This window comes from Pteronotus mesoamericanus, unplaced genomic scaffold (genome assembly GCF_021234165.1).
Source record: "Pteronotus mesoamericanus isolate MK-2021 breed Mesoamerican mustached bat unplaced genomic scaffold, CSHL_Meso_final scaffold_174, whole genome shotgun sequence".
Classification (NCBI taxonomy): Eukaryota; Metazoa; Chordata; class Mammalia; order Chiroptera; family Mormoopidae; genus Pteronotus; species Pteronotus mesoamericanus.
In genome coordinates, this window is record NW_026555309.1 from 26,243,824 (window position 1) to 26,262,957 (window position 19,134).

General features: G+C 38.9%; 1 protein-coding gene across 1 annotated transcript in view; it reads left to right on the forward strand.

Annotated features, from left to right (window-relative positions):
* Positions 1–4,320: 4,320 nt before the first annotated feature.
* Positions 4,321–19,134, forward strand: part of PKHD1L1 (PKHD1 like 1) — a 133,752-nt gene continuing 118,938 nt past the window's right edge. Inside the window, exons 1-4 of the mRNA XM_054590401.1 lie at positions 4,321–4,432; positions 6,257–6,346; positions 15,029–15,173; positions 16,096–16,204. Of these exons, the coding sequence (XP_054446376.1) occupies positions 4,360–4,432; positions 6,257–6,346; positions 15,029–15,173; positions 16,096–16,204 (417 nt within the window). The 5' untranslated portion in view covers positions 4,321–4,359. The remainder of the gene's footprint in view (positions 4,433–6,256; positions 6,347–15,028; positions 15,174–16,095; positions 16,205–19,134) is intronic.

Consider the following 19,134-nt stretch of genomic DNA (forward strand, 5'->3'; position numbering starts at 1 on the left):
TAACACAACATTTGATGTGAAAAACCTTCATAAATTTATCTTGGTTCATAACCTTGGGAGTTTCCCAGGTGAAATCTGAAACTGGCCCCGTACACAGAGGCCAAGGAGAGGTGGGAGAAAGAGGTGGGTCACTCCAGACCCGGGGAAAGGGGTGGTAGGCTTAATAAGAAAGGAAGCTTACAGGAGGCTTGTCTTCGGTGGCTGCAAGATGAGCAGATCTCCACACCTACCTACCAGAATCTTAAAAGTTTATACAGAGGCCTTAACTGGGTTCAGTCACATATTCAGTCCAAAAATAACAAAACAAAACAAAACAAAAAAACAAATAAAAAACCCATACACACACACACACACACACAGCAGTTGGGTGTTTCTCTGAACACATGACTTGGATCACGTCACATTTCAGCTCAATACTCTACAGCAGGCTCTCGTCTCCCTCAGACTCACATCTATGACCCTGTGTAACCTGTCCCGCCTCCCTTCTACCACCCTCTTGGTCTCTCCCCGCTGGCTCCCATGCTCCTTGTACACCAGCCACACTCCCTCCTCAGAATGCACTTCTTTCAAATGTACACGTGGCTAGAGACTCGTTTCAGACCTTCAGATCTTTACTCAAAATTCTTCTGCGTGACAACTTCCTGGTCATCCTATCTAAAACTTCATCACACTCAATACACACACACACACACACACACACACACACACACACACACACGCAGGCCTGTTATAGTCCTCTTTGTTTTACTTTTCTTCCTTCTAGTATGTATTATTTTCTGACATATTATTTATTTTTACTCATTTACCTTGTTTATTGTCTGTCTCCACTAAGAATATAAGTTCCATGAGGGCAGGATGTTTTGAAGAACTGCTGTCATTCTCAATGCGTAGGATACTGAATATTTGTTGAAGGCAAACTATTGTCTTGTACGCACCTCCTTTTGTTCCCATCTCTCTCTCACAATTAGGTCTAGATTCAAAATCAGGCTCCAGCACACAGATAATTTTCCTGTTACATGAATTCCTTATTCCCTCCAGTTCTGCAAAAGTTCCTACTAATTCCTTATCATTTTATTACCGCTTTTAAATTGAGAGATCAACAAATTTAAACTCTGTCTCTTTTTTCACCGTAAAGAAGGCTAGGACCAGTGGACCAGCCACTTAATTGTGAGAGCCCATGCAAACTGAAAATGGGGATTCCCTCCTACGAAAACTATGAAGGATTTGAAGAGGGTGGCTGCAGAGCATTACAACAAGCAGGACGTCACAGGAGACCGCACAGGCCGCCTGCCCACGATGCTGGTGGCCCAGCAGGTAAGGTTTGTTAGGGCCAGGGTTTTTTTAACTTTAAAGAGAAGCACGGGGTTTAGTGATCAGGATTCTCCCTTTACGTTTCCCCATGTCCATGTTCCATGATGAGTCTCACTTTTAAAGTTTCAAAGACTCCAAAGGTCAATATGATTTAAATCATTAGTTATGTAAACTACATAACCACTTTTTAGGTTCTAAGTTGACCTTTTGGTTATATAAATATCCATCTAGTTATAATTATTTATTTTCACATTATCCCATATACTTCTGTTAATGACTCAAGATTAAAGATCTCACTGGTGTGATCTCATTCAGGAAATTGAGATATTGTATAATTAAGCACTATTTAGAGAGAGATGCTCATTCATTCAACAAGAATTGACTAAAAATCTATATATGCAAATTATAGTTCTTGGCTCTATAAGAAATTTAGGCATTATAAGACTGCAAAGCACAGTAATTTGCTGAAATATCAACTTTTCTGAAGATAGCTAAATGATCTATTTGCTGAATGACCAGTTTGCCAAATTTGCCAAGTTAAATGACTGTAGTTTAACAAGCATTTAGGAGCTTTAACAGAATTGTTTGATTTTGGTTACTGATAATGAAATATGCTAAAAAATTATATACACATTTTAAATAATTATCATGTTACGTGTGTATGTATATATTATGTACATATATACATTTATATGTATATGTTTGTATTTATATGCATATACATGTGTGTACTTGTACATACTTGCATACAGTTAACTTGTTATAATAAGACTAGTAGGTATAGAAGAAGTAAAGATATCTAGGAGGACCTACTATAAGGGACCATATGGTTATAAATTAAATATTACAAAAGTTAAATAAAACACTATAGGAGCAACCACATTATACAGGGGTGGGAAAAAGTAGGTTTACAGTTGTAATACAAATAAATAATACAATAATTAATAAATAGTAACACAAGAATAACCTGTCTTTCACATACTCAGGAATGTAAATCTACTTTTGCCCACCCATGTATATTAAATATTGTATGGTATTTGCTGGTCGATATGCTATCTAAGAAGTTGGTAAAAGAATCTTAAAAGTGTTAAAAGTTTGGCAAAGCAGAATCCAACATATAAAGCTTCCTAACCACTTTATTGTGTATCCAAAACTTACAACAGTTTTCTTCTTTGTTATAAACAATAGGGATTTTTTTTCTACAGAAAAACCTAGCTATTTCAATGATTTCTTACTAATAATCAAACTTGAGTATACTATATAGAACAAGATTTTTCACCTACTTCTGGTTTCTTTTCTAATGCTTTTGAATAACATTTTCTGTTTTTTTAATATTAAAGACTTTTAATACTCTTTAGTATCATTTAACCTACTCTTTATCTCCATTTTAATTTATAAATTGAAAAGAATCTGAGAAAATCAGAATTTTGAATTAGATTGTGTTTAAATTACTTTTTAGAGAAACCATCCAAAATTTAATTTAGGTTAACTTAATTAAAGTTAAGCTTTAATTTGAAAGCATCAGAAAGGAATCAAAATTAGCCAAACAATTCCATATAAAAATTCTCACATTAAATTTTGTTTTTGTTATTGATATTGAAATACACACTTTGCACGTTTTATAGCTGTGTTTGGTAATACTGCTGAATTAACCTTAGTAAAGTTGCTAAGTACTGCTTGCTATACAACATTACAACCTGTAAATTTGCAAATAATTGACAAACTGCCATTCAACGAGCTGATTTTCTGCAGATTGGCCTGCTTTCAGATAGAAAAGGGAAAGAGTGAAGAGAACTTGCTGGAATGCCAGTTTTCAGGAAGAGATGGAAGGCGAAAATGTGAGCTAGAAGGGGCTGGAGAGGTAGGAGAAACCCAAGACTACCCCGAGGAATGGAATTTCAGCATCACCCGCAGCAGAGTTCCAGGAGGAAGGACAGTGGTACCTCACAGGCACTATCGTCAGCAGAGTAACGATGCTGGAAGTGTACTTGCAAAAGACTATTAGATGAATATAATTACCCGAATCTAACAAAGTTGCTTTCTGAACCCCAGTGAGATAGGTATACACGCCCAGTAGTAATTAAAATGTCAAGACCCCATTTTATTTACTTATTTTAGAGGTCTCTTGTCATTTCTCCTGTCTTCCCTCCCAACTAGACTTGTCAGATTTAATAAATAAAAATACGGGATGCTGAGTTAAATTTGAATTTCAGATAAACAATGAATAATTTCTTAGTATAAGTGTGTCCTACGTATGGCAAGCCCTCGCTGGAAGTTTGCAGAATTGGGGACCGTGGAGCGGGTAAGAGCAGCAGCCTAGTCCTCGCTTCCGTCCCAGCTCCCCACTGAGGGGCATGGCCTCGGGCAGCTTAACCTTCTGTGCCTTCGTGGGGCCGATAATAGCAACAGCAGTAGTAATAGTACATAGTCCTTTGGAGATTCTTGTGAGTTGAAGTCTCTAGAGCACCAGACATGGTGTTTGGGACGTCAATAAATATTACTATGATTGAGAGATCCATACATATTACTAGGATTGTCAGTTAAAGGAATAGCAACCAGCTCTTGAATGTGAAGGGGAAAATAAATGTGCGAGGTTTTGTGTGTTGGGTGGACTTTTAGGTCCAACTGGGGTCGATTAATAACCACAGCAGACAGGCCATGGAAGTGTGCTGGCCCAGAATTGTAAAAAAATTGAAAAGATAAGGAAAGGAAAGGGGGTCGGCGGGAGGCAGAACTGCCTGTTGACCTCTCCTGGCAGAAGGAGTGGGGCTCTTACCCCTACGGGGGCGGCCCGGGGATGCGGGCACCCGGGGCGGAGAGCGGACGTTTGATGACCGCGGGTGGGTCCCGGAGGGCGCGCCTCCCCGGCGAAGGGGTGCTCAGCCGTGCGCACACCCCGGGGCGCCGCCCGACCGCCGGGGGCGGGGCGGCCTCGCCTGCGCGCGTGGGACCAGGCGGGCGCGCGAGCGGGTGGCGGTCCCGGAGCGGAACGCAGGCGCGGGCGGCGGCTCCCAGCAGCGGCGGGCTCTTCGCGGAGCTCGAGCCGCGATGGGACACCTGTGGCTTTTGTGGACCTGGGGCTTCTTGGGGCTGCTCCTGTGCGCCGCGGACGCCCACGCAGGTAACCCATTCGGGGCACCAGGGAGGCACCCGGGAGAAATCCTGTGGACACATTCTCTGCTCCTGGGGTGGCGGGAGGGACGGAACCGCGGGCACCAGCCCTGGGGCAAAGGTGTGGGCGCCGCTGCCTCGCGAGTCTGGGCCCTAAGGACCTGGAAGGAGGACCTAACTGAGACAGATAGAGGGGGAGATTGCTCTTAATTCATCAGTGTTACTTGCGTGAATTATGGAATCTTACCTCCTGTCCCCCAGGTGACTGTTGAATTAAGACTGAAATCTGGCAGGAGGAAGGGGTGTAGGTGGAAATCCGAGCGAGAGAGGCAACCAGAGGTCCTTCCTCTTGCTCTTTGGGGTCCCTTTGCACCACTGAAGGGAGGTTTCCCAGTAGAACTGAGATAGGCCTTTGTGGCGGGTGTCTGTCACTTACGGGGACAGCTGCCCTGAGCCTTCAAAGTAATACCCAGGAGAAGGCTGGGAAGAGACTGATAAGATAAGAAATTGGAGTTGTTCGTGGAGATAACGGGAGGATGAACCTGAGATAGGTGAGCAGCAGCGCGGTCTTGGAGATAGGATCCAGCTGGAGTTTCCGGCTCGTGGCTGTGGGCTGCTGGGAGTTACAAAGGTGCCTGAAGCAGCAGTGGCCTCGGGCACCTCGGCACAAACAGGCCTGGAGTTCAGAGGCACTGGGTCTGGGGGCTAATCTTTATGCTGGAGAGCTGTCGCCCTTATGGGTGAAGTGCCTAACTAAACTTTGCTCAGGCAGGGATGAACCATGCAATCCGAATTCCTTTCACCTTTCTCATCACTCAGTTTCAAATAGTTGATGATTTCTGTGGTTTTTCTTTGTGTCCCCTACTTAAATTTTTCCACTTATTCTGAGAATTTGTTACTGGACTTAAAATTGCCAGATCTGTACAGTATAAGCGGAAAATAAACTCAATGGTGCAGTGCATTTCTATGAATTGTTTTAAAGCATTGCTTACAGTTCTCCAAAGAGGCTGCTCACTTGCCCTCAGCCTAGAACTCTTTGTCTTTTTCCACAATGGGTCCAGTCTAGCTCATTCTTATTTGCCCTCCAAGATGCAGCAGGGGCACCTCTTGTTTCAATTAGCTGGTATGGCCCAAGAAATAGGGATGAAATGCCCCGTCTGAGTCTCCCAAGCTCCCTGGGCTCTCTTCTCACTCTGTACTGTGCAAGCTAAACATCTGGAAGCTAAACATCTGGAAAGTTGGGATCATTATGCCTTTTAATATCCTCAGGTACCTGACACAGTTTGTTGAGTGAATCAGTGATCTCTGCATTAAGAACTCACTAGCATTAGGAAGCAAGAAAGATCCCAGAAATCATCTTCCCTTGATTCTTCCTCTGTAACGGAAAACAATTTCTTTTTAAAACACAACACTGCTCTTTGTACCTGGACTATTCTTTGGTTCTCCTAGCTTCGCACATCCTGTGTGCTTGTGCAAACCTGTTTCTCCCCTGTGCTAGTTCTCCAGCATCCCCTGCTGCTGTGTGAGCTGCTGCCTATGGTTACAGAGCTGCAGTTGGTAGAGCACTGCATGATTTTAAGGATTTAATAAATGTTTTATAATATGATAGGTAAGAATGACGATGATCAATGAGGATAAGTTAAGTTAATGGCTTAACTCCCTGTCAGGTCATTGGTTAGCAGTGGAGGCAAACATAAAAACATTGGTATATTTGTTTTCAGTCTATAGTCTTCATGATATTTTTTGAACAATGTTGCAATATGTGGTATGAAATTTGATGCTTGAAATGGAGTACTCGATCATTTTACCTCTGCTATACTTTAATATCTTTCAGATGGCTCTAAAGTAATTCCTAAAATCACAGAAATAATACCTAAATATGGCAGCATAAATGGAGCAACAAGACTGACTATCAAAGGAGAAGGTATGTTTGCCATTTCTTCATTTTTTTTTTTTTAACCAAAGTTGAGGTATTTTAAAGACTATGTCACATATAGAGCCATATGGTTAAAAAAAAATCTACTGGAGTTATTTCTCCACTAGCCAGAGTAATAAAAAACTCTACCCCCTTTAACAGCTAATAAAATCGCCAAGAGTCTATCACCACAATCATCTGAATTTGTATTATAATTACCTGATTAACTCTAAGATCTGGAGTCTAATGATGAAATAAAAGGAACATCTTTAACTCAAATGCAATTATTTGCTTTGTTCTTCATGGGTCTAATAATATTTCATTTGTTTTTACACCAAATAAAACATGTTGGGGGGTTGGAGATGGAATGTTAGTAAGAGGATTAGTATGATAGAGAAATAGAATGGTAATGAAAGGAAAAAAGCAATTGACGCTAGAACTTTTGAATGCCTTCCTTTACTACCAATACTTACCACGTGTTTCATCAAAGCATAGGTTATGTATAACTTCCTCCTTGCCTGATTTTGGGATGAAAACATAGTAAGCAATCAATGAATATATTTAATACTACAATGAATTACAAATACATGGTTCTTTACCTCTAAGGTCTTTGGAATCTAAATATTTGCAGTACTTAGATGCTTACAAGAAAGAAAAAGAAACCAACAGAGACAAGAGAGAAGGAAAGGAGGGGTGGGCAGGGGAAAAGAAAGGGAAGGGGCAAGTCAAGGAACATATAGCAAGGACTCATGGACAAAACCAAAGTGGGGAAGGATTGAGGGAGGGAGAGGGGGGAGGAGGGCAAGGAAAAGTGGTGAGGGGAAGGCGGAGACAAATGTATTTGGAAAAATAAATAAATCAATTTAAAAAAAGAAAAATTTAAAAGAATATTAACAAAAGCTATTACTTAGTCTATAATAAGGGAAATGAGAAATTTTTGGAGTGGGAAAATTGACAAAGCATGGTATTTAATTCTATTATATATATTATGTCTTCCAATACTTCTAAGTAATATTTCTGCAGAATTCAACCTCTCAATGATATACTTAAAGTGGCTTATACCTCTAAATTGTTAACAACATATTTTGAATTAAAGTGTTCTTTTTTAGAGTTAAACACTTGAAGGCAATGTATTTGTTAAAGATTATTTTCAAAATTTCTTTATCCATAGGTCCTTTATATTGAAAATTGCTGTTAACATAATGTGCTTGAAAGCTGTTAGGTTTTTGACAGAGATTTACATGCCATGAAAGAAATGCCCAGATTAAAACGAAACAATAAGACCACCCATCTATTTCCTTCTGTCTTGAGATCTGAACTTTCTCTGATCCAGGAACCATAGCTAGGTTTAAGTACTTAGATCTGGATCTTCCCTAGTTAGAAATGGGGCGGGGGGGGGGGGCGGGGAGAAAGCACTCTGTTGTTTTTTTTTTAATTATTTATTCATTTGAAAGGGAGAGAGAGGAAGAGAGGAAGGGAGGAAGGGAGGGAGAGAGAAATATCACTTTGTTGTTCCACTTACTTATATAGTCATTGGTTGTTTCTTGTGTGTGCCCTTACTGGGGATGGAACCCGCAACCAGATCCGAGATGATGCTTTAGTCAACTGAGCTACTCAGCCAGGGCAAAGCACTCAAGTCTTTAGGCAGTTTGGAAGAATACCCTTGTTAATTTGGTGATAGCCTTTGCCCTTTTGTGTGCTTTCTAAGATGTGGAAGTAATACTCCTATGGAGCACAAAGTGTCATGGTGAACTAGATTTCCCATCAGTGCTTCTGGCAGAGAGTTCCTGAGTAGTTCAATCTTATTTGAATTGCACATACCAGTACCCCCATCTGGGTTTGCCTTCCCTCTCCCTGCTTAAACCACACCCTCTGGGTGACTGGATATGTGTTAGCATATGTCTTTCTCAGAGGCTGAGTCTAAATGCTGTTTTATGTAGGTTTTGGGGATATATATATATATATATATAGTGTATAAAGCAATGATAATAAATTTGCAAAGCACATTAGAGCTCCTATAGCCATATGAATATGGTACTTGAACAAAGTTTTTTTTTGGAAGAACTACATTCACACAAGCCATCAGTGCCATCTCTAACTGATGCTGTATTTTAGAATTGCATGCAAAACTAAGTTCTTAACCACACAAGAACACTTTCTAAAGTGAAATTGTAAATTTAAATGTTGGTCCCATAGGACTTTTTCAATGTTTTATTTCTGTAAAAGTTACAGTGAAAAAGTAAAATATTATAGGAATGTTTGACTTAGAAAGTAATTTCTCTGAAATATCAGACTCTAGAAAGATCTACAGTAATATTTTGGTGCATCCCCATGACTTTTGGCTATTTCCATGCATATACATTACTGACCTTCACGGGCAAAAAATGTTGCTACTGCCTCACTTTGTTTTACAGGCTGTGCTTCAGGAGCCAAAGATACATAATTTTACAATTGTGATACCCAATTAACAGTGTTTTGTGCAATGGCATGCTCGTACAAATACTTGAATGTCCTTCTGGGATGACCGCTTTGAGAGGTTCTGTCATTATTTTAATAAGTTCTAGAGTGTTTCTAACTATTGGTTTTATTACATTATATTCATACCTTGTATTTCTCCCATCCAAGTACTAACCAGGCCCGACCCTGCTTAGCTTCCGAGATCAGACGAGATCGGGCGCGTTCAGGGTGGTATGGCTGTAGATTCATACCTTGTATTTCTCAACTGCCTTCCTCAATATCAGTAAAACGGAAGGAATAACATTTTTCTTCTGGGTCTTTTTTTTTCCTATATATTTCCTGTTCTAGTGTCTGGTATATATATTTCTGTTGTTGTGAAGTGTTGAATCACACAATTTTTATAATATGGAAACCACGTGGGCTTTTGCCCTGTCCAGCTGGCTTTCAGTTCCATTTTTGGTACTTCTCGCTATGTGACTGGGGGAAAGTCATTGCTCTAAGCTTCAGCTCGCTTCTCAGTAAAATGAGAAAGGAATTTCTACCTGTCTTGGCATTTGTGAAATGGATGATGTACCTAAGGTGCCCATAAATAGTATATGCTTCATAAATTAGAGCTACTTTATTCTGATTATCATTTTACATTGATGTTATAGGTTTAGTTTCATTCTTTAGGAGTTTCTTCCGTCACACTACACCTTCCCTTCCCATCATTGTCAATGTTACTACTTTTAAATAGGTTTATATACTCTCAACCCTGCTTTTCTTGAGTAGAGAAACCAAAACAGCCTGAATGGTACATGGCAGCTGACATCACCCAGGAAGGAGGCCCAGGTTTTCGTGCCTGGCAAGTCTTGTCTCCAGTTTTTCTGCAAACAAAAAAAAAATACATCAACATGTTAGGAATTTCCATCTGAAGCCTCAACCTTTTCTGTTTCCAGGGTACACCCAACTCTTCCTGTAATCTTCATGCCTGGAGTACTTCCAGAGGTCTTTCTTTATGCCCAATTATTTATTTAGAATTATGCCTTCAAATTAAAATTCTTTTTAAAGGTGATTCATTTGGATTTTTTAAAAATTACAGTTTTAAATTAAAATTCTTTTAAAAGGCAATTTCTTTGTATTTTTTAACTATTGAAATTAGCTAAAAATTAGAAATGTTTCTATGCTTTCTTTAAGCAAAATTTCTAAAGACAATATTTACAAATCTTACTGACTTGGTTCATATTTTTTCCATAGATTTTACTACTATGATGGAGATATAAGTACACACATACATACACACACACACACACGAGAGAGAGAGAGAGAGAGAGAGAGAGAGAGAGAGAGAAACAACTCCTAAGCTAAAAACATCATTTTTTTAGTAGTATTGTTTAGAGTTGTATTTGTCTCAGGAAAGCTGAAGAAAACATCTGCATTACCATATCACTCACAAGATATGAACCTAATAGGAAAATAATACACCCATCACATCCTGAGCCACATCACAATGAAAACTTTCCATTCTGCATTTATTTGCCAGCAGCCCTTCTGGGTGTTCCAGACTCAATGTGAACACCAAAGATAAGCAGAAGTCGGCAGAAGGAGCATGCAGATTTACAAGTAGCTTGCTTTTCTGTGTTTTCATGTATCTTCTCACAAGTCCATTTTGGCAGTAACTGCCTTTATAGGCTCAAAACCAGGAATCCAATGCAAATATTTTTCACATGTTAAATTGACACTTATATTCATACCTTAGTCTATGCTGGATGAGTCATGATCAGTTAACCTTTAAGCTTAGAAGAAGAAAATGGTGTTTATTAAAATTTCTACCTTTTGCTGAATTTCTGCCTACTTTTTTTTACATATAAAGGATAGAAGAGGAGCAAAGAACATAGGGTCTAGAAGAAGTTACACTGGATAACAAGTAATAGCTTTGTAATGTGCATTTTTGATGTTATTTTTCTCTGAATATCACAAATGTGCCTGGTTGGCATCTACAACCTGGGTTCAAATCCTGACCACCCACTTATAAGTTTTCTGTTTGTTTTTTTTTTAAAAGGGAATATTAATACTTAACCTAAGCCTTGGGATTTTTTTAACTAAGAATAAGAGCAGATATCAAATGAACTCTCAATGGATGAGTCAGGTACTATGTTAAGCAATATATATATTCTCATTTAGTCTTCTTAACAATGCAATAACTAGACTATAGTGGTCAGTTTTCTGATGAGCTGACTGAGACTGAGAGTTTATATGTAAACTCTGATGCCCAAGGTCAGAGTGAAGGAGATACTGAAGCTGGCATTCCAGCCCAGATGTCAAGGTCCAAATGCCTTTACTGAAAGAACACTGTCCCCTAACATGTAGTTTTATCAGAGCTGGAGTCCAGGGACTTGGTATTTGGTGAACACTGGACAGAGTGAAGTCCTACCTTCTACACTAAACCAGGCAACACTCGTGTTTTCTAAGGGAACTTTACAGAACACTGAAAATGTTCAGTAATTCAAATGGCAGTCACATCACAGACATCTGACGTCTAGATGTCTGACGTTCAGCCATGTCACCTAGGAAAGGTTATTTAATGTGAGCACATTAAATTGTGATTGTTTTGCTGAGACATCCTTGAAAACTACTGACAATTTAAGATAAACACTTGATATTTATTTTTTCTAATATTAGTAAAATAAATACATATTATGTATTTATAAATACATCTTTGGGTTTGCCTTCCTTTTTATACTAATTTTAAGTTTATTATCATACTGGGGAAACAATATTATCAGAACAATTAAGTTCTGAAATTTAAATAGTTTGTAAATTTACATTAATTATATGGATACATATCTTTTGGTATAAAACAAAAATTTTCATAATTTCAAAAGTATCATTAGTCATCAACTTGGCTATAATGGTGTTTTAATGTTAAGCAGTTGTGATAGAGAAAAATACTATTTAAAAATGCACATATTTTTAGAGCTCAGAATTTAGGAATTTTAGATTTTGAAGTAATCTGGGCAAAAACTGTTCGTTTACTAACTTTGCTTTATTCCATAAAATAATATGACCTAGACAACTTCATAGATTCACTCTGCACCCCTGCAAAGTATTAAGTACCTTTTAAACATTTCTATTAGGAGACGATTTAATTACAGGATTTAATTAATAGAAAATTTCCAACTAATTTCTTTAATAGGTTTCATTTCTTAGGTTTATTTCAAAATTGAATGTTGTTTTAACAATGTAATACTCTTCTGTGGCATAAAGTTACTTAATCCATGTTTACTTCCAAATGTAGTTTTGACTTTTCATATATTTTTAGTAAGATTAAAATAATGTTCTGCTCTGTTGTTTTCACATCATCCATTTCTCTGTTCCTGCTGCGTCATAGCCATTAGCAGGTAAACATACTATTTTCCCCACCTGGGAAGCTCAAAAGCAAAATCATCAATGTTCTTCTTCCTCCACACCCTTCTCCAGCTACCACCCAATTCCTCTATTCTCCTTTACAGTAAAATCCCCTCAAAGGTTACCACGGTTTGTTCTCTTCACTTATTGTCCCCCATCTTCTCTTCAGCCCTTGGAGACAGTCACTTACCCGTCACTCATTGATACAGCCTCTATCCTGCCCTGACTTTCCTCACTCCTGCCCCCCTGCTCTATACCCTAGAACAGCAGCTAGTGACTCCTGGGACATGTAAGATCAGGTTTCTCATGTGTTTCAAAGCTTCCAGTGGTTCTCCCCTCATAAAAATAATCCAAATGCTCCTACTTCCGGTCTCATGTCCTACCCTCCTCCGCATTCATACTTCTCCAACCTTACTTGCTAATTCTTGAATTCACAAACATGCTCCTATCACAGGACCTTGGAACATCCTGTTTCCTCTACCAAAAATGCATTTGCCATAGGTATTCTCATATTTACTCCTTCTCAAAAGCTTCCTTGATCTATGTTGCATCTTTCCTGAATCCCAGGGACAGGCCTGGAAGATCACAAACAAGATAGCCTTGGGAAGAGGCATGAGAACAGACTCACGGCAGTGAGCGCAGAGCCGGCAGACCCGTGGGCCTCAAGTTAATTCCCACAAGAAAGCACTCCCACAAGGGGAAACAGGACAACCAGGCTGACTGGATGGCTCATCCAGGGTCTTCTCTCCTTGGCCACCTCAGTGCTAACAAAACGGGCCCATGAATACAGGGGTCATGGGGTGATGCCTCTGCAGGGACCAACACCATGGAATCCCTGTCACCAAGGCTAAGCTACTTAGTGCCGGTGTGAATCCCTGACCTGCCAGTAGCAGAGACCAACACTGAGCCCTCAAGAGAGACCATCCTTCACAAAGTTCACTGGCCTATTAGTGACAAGTTGTGCATCACTCTTCTTCTCTCATAGAAAGAGCAGAGATTCATTATAGCTGGCACAAACACTTATGCCAGACATGGCTTTTGCCTTCTCTTCCCTCAGTGGCTTTGCCAGCTCCATCTTCTGGGAGTCTAGAGGGCCTGATTTACTGCCACGAGATTCCACAAACAGTGTCTCAGAACAAGGAGCACATTTTACAGTGGAAAAACTTATGATGGCAGGCACATATCCCGGAAGCCTGTGTCACCCTGAAATCTATGGATGAGCAGAATGATGAAGTGGCCTGTGAATGGGATGGCTAAGATCCCATTCTGGAACAACATCCTGTGGGATGGGATGTTCTCCATCGTTTGCCATAGGCAGTGAGCCAACGGCTGATGCATGCTGCTGTTTCCCAATAGATAGACTATACATGGAGCTGGAGGTGAAGGGTTACCCCCATCATTATCACACCCAGTGATCCGGGAAATGAACCTGTGCTTTCTGTCCTCACAGTTTTAAGTTCTGCTGGATTTGGGGTCTGAGTTTCCAGTCAGAGAAAGCATCCGCTAAAGGTACCAATATGGGTTCCACTGAACTAAGACTACCCCTACTACCTACCTGATCAGTTTGAATTCATTGAACATAATTAGTAGACGACTAGAAATAATCAATTCTGATCATGAAGAGGTAGGGTTGCTTTACCTAATGCAGATAAGGAGAAATATGTCTGGAATTCATGATATTCATAGAGCTTCATGATATTCATAGAGCTATTCACACGTATCACTGGACATAGGGCTTCCATGTCGAGTGATACGTGGGAATAGGCAATGATGGCAACCACAACCTAACAAGGGCAAGGAAACCAAGGGCTCTGACCTTCAGGATGAGAGTTAGTGTCACTTCACTAGCTGAACTGCTAGCTAAAGGGGAGGGAAATCTGCAATGAGTGCTAGAGCAGGGACACACGGATGTTCATTACAGCCTCGGGACCAATTGTAATAACGTGGCCTGTAGCTTGTCGCACTGATCTTCTCATATTAAATCCTTGTATAGATCTTCTTGTATTAAATCTCCAAGCTGGCCACCACCTTGGAAGCCTGATGTTGGATTGCACTTAAAGTACAGAGCATGAGAATTTCTGTGTGGTGCAGGGAGTGGACTGTACCGGGCGCCTTTTCTGCTCAGCCTCGCATCCTCCTGTTCTCACCACTCATCGAGCCCCAGCTGTGGCAAATAGTCCCCCTGAATGTTGACTCAGTCTGTACTGTCCGATTCTTGCCTCAGGGTCTCACAGCATGGCTTTGTCTCCTGTCCCGGGGCTGCTCTAATAGAGGGACTTGGGATGTGGATCCGTTGTGGCATATGTGCTGCTTCAAAGTGTAGGAAAAGTTATTTCCCTCAGTGGGAACCTTCAACTCATGGGGACAGGATTTGATGGATAAATGTCTCTTGCTGTTGATTCTTTGACTGTGAGAGGAAATCTCTGCTTTCCTTAGAAGTTACTGGCAAGACTGAGCCCCGATTGTCCTCAGCGGTGCCCAGCTCTTCTTTCTTCAGGTTTTATTCTCCTTTGTCCATAAATATACATATTTGTATATAAAATATTTGTCTATTTGCTTCACCCCTTCTTAACCTACCACTGAAATGTAAGCTGTTTGATTCCACTGAATTTAACAGCACCTGACAAATAATTGGTTCTCAAGAATTACTTTTATGAATTAAATTAATTAAAGTCTGATTTTTCTGCTTTCAAAGAAGATTAAAATCAGAGAGACAGACATGGAATAAGTTAACTGCTTACTTCAGTTCTATTCCATATTATTTATTGAATAATTCAATACTGAATCAAAATGTTTGATCTCTAAAAACAGAATCCATTAATAATAATTGAACACTTGCTTTTCCAGGTTTTGCTCAAGCAAACCAGTTTAACTATGGAGCTGATGATACTGAACTGGGAAACAGTGTGCAATTAGTTTCTTCTTTTCAATCAATTTCTTGTGATGTAGAAAAAGATGCAAGTCATTCAACACAAATAACATGCTATACTAGGTATGTTTTAAAGTATCTTTAATAACATCATTTTTTCATATCAGAATCACAGTTATGCATATGAGTATTACAATAGTTTTATCACTCTGGCTGTTATAATATTTTTCTGATTATCACCTATTTTTTATTTCATGATGTTTAGACTATTTTATACCTTTATTACATTCACTTATAATGCTCTTTCCACATATTGGCATGATAAAATGTATTCTAAACTATTTCCCAGGTTATTAGAGCTATTATCATTATTGATCTCTTTTAGAAGATAAATGGCTACTATTAAATTATAATGATGTTCCTCAAAATATCAAAATATGCTTTCCTGTCAGGTTTGATTAATTTTGTTCAATATCTTGACATAGTCATTAAGATTAAAGATGATCATTTTGTATAGTGACATTTCAAGTTTTTTACTATTAGCTCAAATTAATGTTTGTTATTAGCAACTTAGGGAAAAATTAATCATTTTAAATTGTAACATTCAATTGTAACAATAGTGAAACCTGTAGCATATATTCCAGATGATTTCACCTACTTTAGTCATTCAGCTGTTTTTTTTTTTCCAGCAAAGGCTTACTTATGGAGAAATTTGATTAAAATGTTTTTAAAGCAAGGTGATATGTTTCTATTTCAAATGATTATTATTCCATTTGTTGTTATTGCATTTATTTTTCTTTTCAATAAGCATCAGTGCACTTAGAATAAGCATTTGCCTGAGGTTCATGATTTAGAATTTGCAGTGCAGCATTCAGGACGGCGATAATCTTTTCATTATGTAAAGTAGAATGTGACTGTCCATCAGTTAGAATTTTAGATACCTTTTTTCAAAAGTGACCTAGTCTGGGGCAGTGTTTTTTATTAATACTATGCATTCAATAAAAGAGCTATTACATTCCTTATGTGTTCTTCATTTGCCTTCCAGAGCCATGCCAGAGGGTTCCTACACTGTAAGCGTCAGTGTGGATGGGGTTCCCATTACAGAAAATAACACCTGCAAAGGTCACATCCACAGCCACGCGTGCAGCTTCCATGTATGTGAGAGCTCATCTTTAACTTATGGATAATTGACCTTATACTTTCCTTCTTGCAGAACTGGATTTTTATTTTTTAGTTTTGCAGATTGTTACCTATGTCCACACTTAAATAGGTGTTAGCATGTAACTAAGGATAATTTCACCCTGTTTTACTTATCTTCCATAGTACAAGAATCTCTTTTATTTTTTCTGATTTGTTTCCCCCTTCTTTAAATTAATTTTATTAATGGATTAAATGTTTATACTTCCAAATTATATTCTTGTTCACACTTTTCTTCTCTTTCTCCATTTGTGTTCTTAGTTTGATTCTTCTTTTTCCTGCTTTCATTGGAGTCACTTTCATTTTGAATAGGAACATAATGACTTTTTCTTTCTCCAATAAGCATTTCTTTTCTTTTACCACTTTAATGTGTAGAAGAATGTCTGAAGTCATTCTTAGCCTCACATTTGAATATTTCTCTCTCTTCTGGGTAGTCTAAAAATCTGTCCCTTTACTTTGAAGTAGAGATCTGGGCATTCCGTAGGTAGTTCCTGAATAACAATAGGGGACAACTGACATTTATTGAGAATTGACTTTGTGCTAGCTTATTTTGTTTGTAGTATTTTATATCTCTTCATCTCTTTCTTCGTCATTAACCCTCTGCCTCCAAAAAACGTTATTTCTTAAAAATGTTGCCCATGTTTTCTGTTTCTGTTTTCTGTGGCATCCTTGTATTTCTGCATATGGAATCTTCCTGATCTTTTTCTACTCCAATTGTTTTCTTCTACATTACAGAAGTAACCCCCTCTCTGCTACCATTATCCACAGGGGATAAGTTAGAAGACCCCCAGTGGATGCCTGAGACTGCAGATGGTACTGATCCTTGATCAATTTCAGCTCTGCCAGAAATTTGGCAGCAGCTTCTTCATCAGTGGATGCCATAATTTTTATATTTTTCAGTTCAAACCCATTCCTGAACCTGTGTAACCACCCCTTACTTACAGCAAATGGCTTGATGTCACTAGATTCAGGGGATCCCTAGCTGAAGTTTTCCTGTAATTTATTTTAGTTCCTACCGCATCAAGATCTTTTACCTTTTCACTAAAGGAAACACTTGACCGCTTCTCCTTAGCATATTCAAATTGCCAGCTTCACTACTCTTGTGCTTTGGGGCCATTTTTAAGTAAAGTAAGGATTATTTGAACATAAGCAGTGCCATACCAGGATAGTCCATCTCATAGCCAAGGTGGCTACTCGGTGACTGAAGGGCAGGGGGCGTGTACAGTGTGGAGACGCTGGACAAAGTGATCATTCATGTCTCAGGCAGAACAGAGTGGGACTTGTGCAATTGCACCACAATACGCAGAACAGCACACAATTAAAAACTTATGAATTGTTTATGTCTGGAATTGTCCATGTACTATTTTTGGACCCTGGTTGACCGGTGGGTAACTGAAACTGTGTATAAGGGAGAGACTACTGTACTTGTTTTTAAGTGTAGAATTTGATCTGTAGGTCTGTATATTTATCTCGGTTACTGAGGATTCTTTATTTTGCCCTTCAGGTCTGCTCTTTACTTTTTACTTATTTGGTATTAATTTTGTTTTTTCACATTGTAGTTTGTTTCCCTTTTGCAGTAATTATTTCTCATTTTGCCTTTGGAAAAGAAGTTGGCATGTGTTTACTTGGATAATAATAGCAATAATTAATATATAATTGACTGTGTGCCAGGAGCAGTTTATTATAAATACCAGCTCTTGGCTATCACAACAATCTTATAACAGTATAATATTATTATTATCATCACTATTTTATGGATAATGAAACTGAGAACTTACATTTACCTAAAGTCATTCATCAGGGGTGGTAGAGCTCAAATTTGAATTCAGACATCCTGACCCTAAAACTGGACTTTTAACCATCATCCCCTCCTGCCTCATATATGTGCTTGAATATATCTAACAGGTAGATGTTAATGTACTATTTGCTGCTGTAAAAATTTACCCAAACTTAGTTACTTACAACAACACAGTTTCATTACCTTTCTGCTTTGTAGACCTAGGGGTCTCTGAGTCTCAATGGGCTAAAATCAAGGTGTCAGGAGGTCTGCGTTCTTTCAGGAGGCCCTGGGGGAGTCTGTGTCCTTGCTGGTCTGTCTTCTACACTGAGGTTGCCCACATTTCTTGGCTCATGGCCCCTTCCTCTGCTTTCAAAGCCAGCAGTGGTGCTGGAGTCCTTATCGCTGCATCACTCGACCTTGCTTCCATCATCACATCCCCTTCTGTGACTCCGGCTATTGTCTCTCCTCCTTTCATTGATAAGGGCCCTTGTGGTTACATTGAGCCCAACCAGATAATCTAAAGCAATCTCCCTATTCTAAGATCAACATATTAGCCACCTCAATTCCACCTATAAACCATCTGCCATGTAACCTAACATTTTCACAGGTTCCAGAGATTAGGGGCGTGGACATCTTTAGGGGGCCATTCTTCTGTCTTATCACAATATATTAGTTTCCATCACACAGGTGGCCTCCTTAGAATTCTGCTCCCTGCCAGTTCTTATTTGCTGTCACAGTTCTTAAGAATGATAACTGCACTGCTCTGAAAAATAATCGTCTAAAGCTTACTTTGTTAGACTTTTCCCATGTTTTGCTTCAATATTTTTGAAATCCACATTTGTTATTTTTCTTCCTGGGCTTAATTCAAAGTAGACTTTCTTTAATTTTATTCTACCAAATTCCTAAAAGTATAACCAGGGAGCCTTACTACTTTGGTTTCACTTACACTGATAACAAAAGGATGCTTGAATTTTAAAATTCTAAGCTAGAAACATTTTGAAATGAGAGAGGGTTTTTAGGGGATAAGAAAAGTGTCTTGAAAAATCAGAACAATATTCTAAACTTTATTTCTTAGATGTGAAAAGGGACATTTTGTCAGTCATTTCA